This window comes from Chelonia mydas, chromosome 6, assembly GCF_015237465.2.
Source record: "Chelonia mydas isolate rCheMyd1 chromosome 6, rCheMyd1.pri.v2, whole genome shotgun sequence".
Classification (NCBI taxonomy): Eukaryota; Metazoa; Chordata; order Testudines; family Cheloniidae; genus Chelonia; species Chelonia mydas.
Genome location: NC_051246.2, coordinates 49,260,316 through 49,268,330, shown reverse-complemented (window position 1 = coordinate 49,268,330; position 8,015 = coordinate 49,260,316). Strand labels below are relative to the sequence as shown.

Genomic DNA, 8,015 nt, shown 5'->3' with positions numbered 1-8,015 from the left:
CACTGTAGTTAGAGAGATTATTTGTGATAGTAGGAGCTACTTCTAGGAATAAGGGTTTCAGGACAGGTCCCATACCCTTTAATATCCATTTAGTAACACAATTGAAATATAGGAGTTTTAAATTAAAGGTGCTGATATGGGTGTTCTATAATCTCCAGTCCTGATATTCTCCTGTTGTTCACACATTCCTTTGTTCCCAGACACAATTTACAGCAGCCTGTAAACAACAGACTGACATGACCAACCACAGAAATCTACTTTTTATTTGGCATTCATTCCATTTATTATATATACATATTTAAAATCTGTACACATAAAATACAAAATAAGTGTTTTTTTATAAGTTACACAGTTAAACAGCTACTTTTTTAGTTTAAAAACCATGGGGGAAAAAATGAGAGAAATCTTATCAGTCCATCTTTATACTCATTCACAATAACCTTGGTATAAAACATCCATACAGCGTAAGTGTACAAAATAGTGTACAGTTCATAAAAGCTGTGCAAAGACAGCAGAGTTCAGTCAAAAATCAAAGAGGCATATCCATTATCCTCCATCCACATTTAACCTATACTAGAAGCAATGTAGAAATTGATCACAGATGTGTGGACAAAAAGTGGTTTAGAGAGTGCTTTAATTACTGCACCAATTAAAATATAAACACATAGATCTCAGTTTTGAAACCCTTGTTCATGCCAGTTAGTCCTTGCTTATGAGGGTCTAGGTTCTCTGAATTAAGTAACAACATACTCCAAATGTGTCCCACTGACCTACTTGGAGTATGGTGCTACTGGATGTGATTAAGAGGAGCGGGGTTTGGTCCATGAATAGTTCCACAAGGATTACTCACATGTGTAAGGACTACTCATGTAAACAAGGGTTCCAGGATCAGACCATACAGCTTCCGTCATTTCCATAACTTAATAATAGCAGGGAGTTCTCCTGAAATCTAATAAAAGGATTACAGCCTTTACCATGATTTTGTCTAGAAACCACAGTCGCCGCTCCATTTAATTACTTCCCCCTTGCTATATACCAAGCATGCCTTCCAAAATAGGGTGTTCCAATTATCTTGTCTGTGGCTTGAATAGGGAAAATGCAGCATCATACAAGTTTGGTTGCTAAACATACATACAAAGAGACGAATGGATGCTATGTATACAAGGCCTGATAAGCAGAGCAAATAGACAAGGAAAGGAGTGTAAGTGTAGACAGACCTGGCTATGCCATAAATAACCTGCATGTGAGAACCATGTAGACATTCAGGAGGGACACCACCTCTTCAATTTTATAACACGTCTATATTTCTATTTGATTTACATCTTTGCAAAGTCCCCTGTTGCGGTGGGGGCAGGCAGGAGATCTAAGAGACTGTGATCTCCTCCTCTTCCTCTTCCCCCTCATCATCCTCTTCCTCCGAGTCTGAGAAGTCTGAAGGTTTGCTGGGGCTGCTGGAGTGGGATGGAGAGGGGGGCATCTGGGAGTCCAGTCTGTCCCTCAAGTGTAGGTGCTCTGGGGACTGGTGGTAGGTCAGGGTGTGCCGAGGACTGGCTGGGCACAGAGGGGACACTTCTTCTTCCTCCTCCTCCTCCTCTGAACATTTCTTGCCCACGTCGCTGAGGTCTGGGTGAGGGTTGAACTTGGTGGGTAAGGTTTGTTCCCTGCAGCCCCCGGAGGAGAGGAGCTCTCTCTCTTTGGAGTTCCTCCACTTCATCCTTCTGTTCTGGAACCAGATCTTCACCTGGATGGAAAGGGATTCACAAAGGCCCGGGCTCCGGTTACACAGAATTGTAGTGTACGCGGCGGGGCACGTGTGACTTACAGCGGCTACCACCGCTCCAATGCACAGCTGCTGAGAGCTTGCCGCGGCCCAGAGCGAGTCTGATCTACTCTCCATTCATATCAGCTCCCCAGGGCAGGCACTGAAGCCTCGGGGGAGGGTGTGGACGGTGCCCAGCGCGCAGTGGGCACTAGCCGACTGTAGATGGGCAGCCCAGCTCTATTGACTCCTGAGAGCGATGCCTCGGCTTGCTCTCCCTTTCGCTTTCTCCCACTCTGGGCTCTCTGCTTGTCTTTGAATGCCCCCCCCCCCCAATCTGGAACAGCCTTCGGATCTCCCTGCTCCACCTGCCAGGCCGCTGCCTCCTCCCACTCCAGCCTTAGCAGTTACTTCATCCGCCCTGCCTTTGATCTCTTCTCCCCTGTCCAGCGCTAGCCCGAGCGCAGGCTGGATGCGGGGAGCGCCTCGTGTTATCACCTCGCAGGGCGCTGGGTCCCAGCCAGCCCTGCTGAGGTCTGTGGGAGCGGAGAGCGCCCAGGAGCTGGCAAGATCGGGTCCTAAATTGGAAGATCTTTGGAGTAAGGATCTTGTCCCTTTCCGCCTCTTGTCTAGGCTCCATCGGTGTACGTGCACCAGGCTTGAGAGGATAAAGGTGGCGAAGCGATGACACGTGGGAAGGGGAGGAAGGGTAGGGAAAGGAAACCCCATCCCAGCTAGCGAGGCGATCCCTCTTTGTGTACACTCTGTAACTCCCCACCCAGGGGGGTCCACATTTCTTCTCCCTCCGTGTGTCTCTCTGGGGGCTCCACCAACAGTTGCTGAGTCCACAAGGGCAAGCTGTGTATCCTGATGGACAGTCGTGTGCTAAGTGCCCTTAAGGTGGCGCCCAGCAGCTAGCAGGATTGGTCCCAATGGGCCAGTGACAGACATCCCCGCCAGTGGCCTGCGAAAGGCTCTCCCCTTGGAGGGCGTGATGCTGATCACATGGCTGGTCCTTGGGCCCCCATGCCAGCTCGCCCAGGATGAATGCCACCCCCCCCCCCCCCACGCAAGCGCGCACACCTGGGGGCTCTTAATTACCTGCGAGTCTTTGAGCCCCAGTTTGGCTGCCAGCTTTTTCCTGTCTGGTTTGCTGATGTACTTCTGCTTCTGAAACATTTTCTCCAGAGCTTTGCGTTGCACGTCCGAGAAGACTGCCCTGCGAAGCATCCCTCTGCGGGGCTTCCCTCTAGCAGCCAGGGGCCAGGAGAAAGTGCCAGGGATAGGCACCACAGAGGAGGACGCTGGGGAAAGAGACAAGAGCAGAGACTAAGCTGAGCTAGCCAAGAAACAGCAAGCTTTCCCCCGCTTTCTACTTCTTCGCTTCTCCCCCCTTCTTTCCTTTAACTTCTTTGCACTTTCTCCAGTTTTTTCTTCTCTTTTTCAACTTTCTTTCTGTCTTTTTCACTCTTCCGCTCCCTCCCCCCTTTTCACTCTGTACACACATCCCACTGAATGGACCAGCACCTATAAACCTGAAGCAATGAAAGGAACTTTCCGCTTAAATAACTGTCCCTTTCAACAAGTGATAACTAGGATTAGATACATCAACTGAAACGTGTAAAATGTATCAATAGTGGACTGTTTTGTTATGTGTTTCAAAGGTTTGCAGCTTGAAAAGGCAAAGCGAGGCGTACCAACTAAGATAGAGGTATAATAAAGATTTCCGCCCCCCCCCCAAAGTATTTGATTTTTCAGAAGCTTTTGTCATTTCAGGCACTTGATTATTCTTGAGATGAAAATGAGGGACTTTTCTGGTTTGAACAAAAAAGTCCTCTTTAGATGCAGTTTTGATCAATCAGTATTCATCTTTTTTATATTAATCTTCCCTCCCCCCTTACAAAACTTGAAGAATTCAATCCGAAGACATGAAAAGTAACAGCTAATTAGCACATTGACTGGTTCCCAATGGTATTGGTATGATAAAAAGGGCACAGTTTCGCCTTTAAAAAAATCCTAAAGAGAGACAGAGATTCTAATGAAGCGTGAATGGTAATTGTGTAGTAATGAACTAACAGAAAAAGACTGAGGACAAGCAGCTAAAGCCATATATTATTGGAACAAAAGAGATTTACACTTTCAAACTAAACACAACTGCATGCCAAGCTCCTTGGGAGAATACTGATGACACAGTCTTCTCTTCCCCAAATCATTTTCATTAAATGGACATGAAAAGCTATTTATAAAGCTCAAGTTGTTTTTGTTAGGCCATTCACATGCTGGAGAAAAGAAGCAAATTCCATTATCAGGAGCATGAATGGAAGAGCTTGGATTATTTTCTTCCTCTTTTTTAAAAAAAATATTAATAGCTTGTTTGTCTAATTAGATTTTTTTAATTGTTGCCCCAAATCCTGACTCTTTACAGCTATAGGACTCAGATTTCAATACCCCGAGCCTTCTTGATTTTTATCTTTCTTAATCCGTGTAAATGTCATTACATTTGAATAGCCATTATTGGTTAATATATATAAATATATGAAATTAGAGACCCAAGAACGAAATGATGAATATACTCTCTGGTTGTAAGGGGATAAGATTTGCATTTCAATCTCACTATTATTGAGAGAAAGGGATAATATTTAGTAATAATATGACACTGAAGACACAAAGTAGGCAATGAAAAGGTTAATGGACTTTTCATCGTAGTCTTGATTTGTTTTATTTACCTGCCCAGGTCGTATTTGTAAATTTTCGAATGGACAGGGGTTTGGGGTATGTATGTGGCTTTTTTGCCACACCGAATACCCCAAACAAGGGAACGCTCCATGTGGTCTTGTGAAAATACTGGAACACTGAATGACCCTTAATGGGAAATTAGCCCATGGCTGGTAAATGTCTATCAGCAGCATGGTAAAGTCAGCGCTAGGTCTGTGTGTGGCTGCCCAGAGGGAGCTGACCAAATTGGTCATGGTGCTGAAACTTTTGTTGGGGATCACCGGCAGAGTGCACTGACTCTGTGGGAAAACCGCAGCCATGAAGAGGATGCCAGCAGCTTCTCTGTGAGAAGGGAACCGCCTCAAATTTGGACCATGACAATTCCGGCTAATTTGTAGATCAGGGGGGAATTGGTACGAAATGTCAAGCAGTCACTGCTTGTGCTAAATAGGGCATCAAATTGGCGCGACTGATTCTTGAATGTTGTTTTCCGTCCAACCTCTGAACTAGAGCATAACCCCCAAGGGTGGACGGAGAAATATTACTGGGATATGCCTGGAACAAGTAAGGGGGATGGGAGTGGAGGAGAGCGATGAGATAGGAGTCAGGAGGGGGAAGGGGAGGGGCTTTAAGACCTACCTGGGAAATAAGAAGATCTGATAAAAGGCTGGAAGGATCCTTCAAAGTATGGAAAGGAGAATGTCTTTGGAGGGACACTCGGAAGCAACGCAGGGGAGGTTTCTGGCAAAAATAAAAATAAAAGCAAATAAAAAAGGATATTTACCGTTCACAGGATTCCACCAGTAGCAGGAAGAGAGCAGTGGAGATGATAAAGTAGCAGCTCAATACAATATTTCTTCCCTAAAGCAGATGCAGACGGATCAAATTAATCTGCCTGGTTATAGTTTAAAAAATAACCTTGTTCCCGGGAGTGTGTTTTCTTTTTCCCAGGGAACGGATACTAACGAGGCAGAGATTAGGCACTTTGGCATCGTTTATCAGACTCGACAAACCACTCTGCTCTCCAAAATTTAGAGGGACCCTCATCATTTCTGCAAAGATTCAAGAGGCAATGCGGCAGAACGAAAGGAGAGCCAGGGCCTCCCATCACTCTTCAACCAATGCTCTGCTGAAGGTCTCTGCTTCTGGATTGCAGGTCTCTCCCTCCCTCCCCCCCTTTCCTCAAACACTCAGATGATGATCATTTCTTCAACACTGGCAGTGATGTATAGGAAGAAACTCTCCCCCCCCCCCCCCCCCCCACAACGACTGGAAAACAGTGCACAGGAATAAGCTCCCGCTAATCCCCCTGAAACAGTAAATTGAGGCGCTAAAAGTTGGCCGCTTACCAGCTCTAGGAGTGGACGAGAGGATGGCGTTGACCCCAAACTTCAGGAAAGTGGAATCGTTATTGGATGAGACTGGAGTCTGCGGGGAACAGACCCTCCTAGCGCTAGAGGTGTTGCAGCTGACGAGCTCTGATGTCACCGTGTCTGTCCTGGCTGTGCTGGTCCCGGAGGCTGGAGGGGACATGCTAGGCGGAGGGCCGTTCCTAGGCAGATAACTGGCAGGCCTGCTGATCCTGATCAAATCTTCCACCAAGAAGCTAGAATGGCTAGAAAAGGCTGACTGCAGAGATTGAGGCAAAGTTAAAGTAGGAGTTGGCCGCAGGAGACTCGGGTACACAGCCGGAGGAGCTATGAGACTTGGGAACATCATCGCAGAGGCTGAGCAAATACTTTTCAGGGTCCAAGGAACCTGGCTTGTTTTTTTTTTCCCCCCTGCTTTGCAAACCTCTTTAGTAAAGATCCAACTAATAAGTCTGGCAGGGTTCTCTTTACCCTTCCTCCTGGATGATGGGTTTTATAGTGGTCAGCCCTGCTAAAGCTCTTTCAAAAGTGACAGCTCGAACAAAGGGGTTCAACAAAGTTCTCCACTTGAGCTTCATTCATCGAGAGCTCTGGGCTTTCTGATTGGTCCAGGGGTGCAATTTATGATTGGATTAGACTTCATAAACAAGCAATGCACAATGGCCTTGCAACAAAGAAAGTGTAGTCATCAATTTTGCATATTGACCGCCTCTTTGGAATACATTTCTCCAAAAGCTCCCAGCAGGGTTTTGTTCAGAAGCAACACACACAAGCTAATTAAATGCCTATTTAAAAGTTTCAAATGACATCTTGCCTCATAGAAAAAGAATTATTTAAAGAAAGCACTAAATTTATTTGCTGCTCCCCTGCCGAGTTTAGGAAATAAATCAATAAATATTCATACAAACTTATCTACAGGCTGTCAAAAAAGCACCATTTTTGAATAAAGGAAGATACAAATTAGTGAACATAAAATTAAACTCTGCTGATGAAAAGATCCTGATATTGGTTCTGATTGTTTTCTGAAAATGTCTTCTGTGCTATCCTATGCAGTGAAGTTTGAAAGTATACTGTACGAATGTAAGACAATCTTTTCTGTCCACGAAATCAAGTCTACAAACATTTGGAATAATATAAACTGATTTGAAGGATTACATCTGTTTTTGTTACTATGCCGATGATTGGATAAGTAATTTTGTGTTCAAACAGGTTTGCAAATAAACCTAAATGTAATAGTTATTTTAGTTCATAAGGAACTGCGGAAATATGAACATTAAAAGTAGAAAAGACCTATAAAACTCTAGTAACACAACAAACAATTGACATTTTAAATCGGCTGGTAGGGTTTATCCAATCTATTTTTTGTAAATAGTAGAAATAAACATTATTTGAAAGTGAAGGCGAGTGAAACATTCCGGTCTTTACCCATATTACTAACATAAGTATTCTTTGAGTTTGTGCCATTTTTTTTGTCAACAGCAGCTTTAAAAATATAGCTTGAATCCTTCTCAGGTCCCCCAAAATTCATATTCAATAGCTTTTTTATCTGAGTTTCTGAAAGTATATTTAATGATGTCTTCCAAAACAGAGAGCCCACCACTTTTCTCTGACAACAAATATTTTAAGGGAATAGTTTAAAAAGTGACTTTCAGATAGCCCTTTTAATGGCGAATATGGAAATATATGAAATTGTAGTTGATTTTCTTTGGGGTAGGTTGCTGAAAGAGGCTATTGAAAAGTGGCTTTACCTGATTTCTCTGTTAAATAATATAACAGATGTGTTAAATGTTTTAAAAGCACCCTATTCAGTTCTTTGGTGTTGCTGAACCTTTGCAAGCAGAAGTGTGCAGCCTCAGCCATGCAGCCTTTATCCTATTAACCATGAACTAACTGTCACCTTCAGCTGTTTTCTCTTTTTACTTTTTAACACAAAGCTTTCTCAAAAATCTTATTAACCAGCTTTATTTCTCTCGATGGTTTTTGTCCGGGTGTTTTGTGTTGATTATCTCCATGTCGATGCTTTAACCATTCAATAAAAGTGCATCTGCGATTTATATCACATTAGGGAAGAAAGAAAGTCTGTTAAACTTCTCCCTTGATTCAAATCAAACAGTTATTTATTAGAGAGGACGGAATTGGCCATCGAAACTATATGATGCTGACAAGTTTTC

General features: G+C 43.9%; 1 protein-coding gene across 1 annotated transcript; it reads right to left on the bottom strand.

Annotated features, from left to right (window-relative positions):
* Positions 1-469: 469 nt before the first annotated feature.
* DBX1 (developing brain homeobox 1) lies at positions 470-6,325 on the bottom strand. The gene is made up of 4 exons (XM_007067933.3): positions 5,824-6,325; positions 5,114-5,215; positions 2,861-3,063; positions 470-1,741 (listed from the first exon to the last, which is right to left on the bottom strand). The coding sequence occupies exons 1-4, from the start codon at positions 6,191-6,193 to the stop codon at positions 1,364-1,366; spliced, it is 1,053 nt and encodes a 350-aa protein (XP_007067995.1). The 5' UTR covers positions 6,194-6,325; the 3' UTR covers positions 470-1,363.
* Between the last annotated feature and the right edge of the window lie 1,690 nt (positions 6,326-8,015).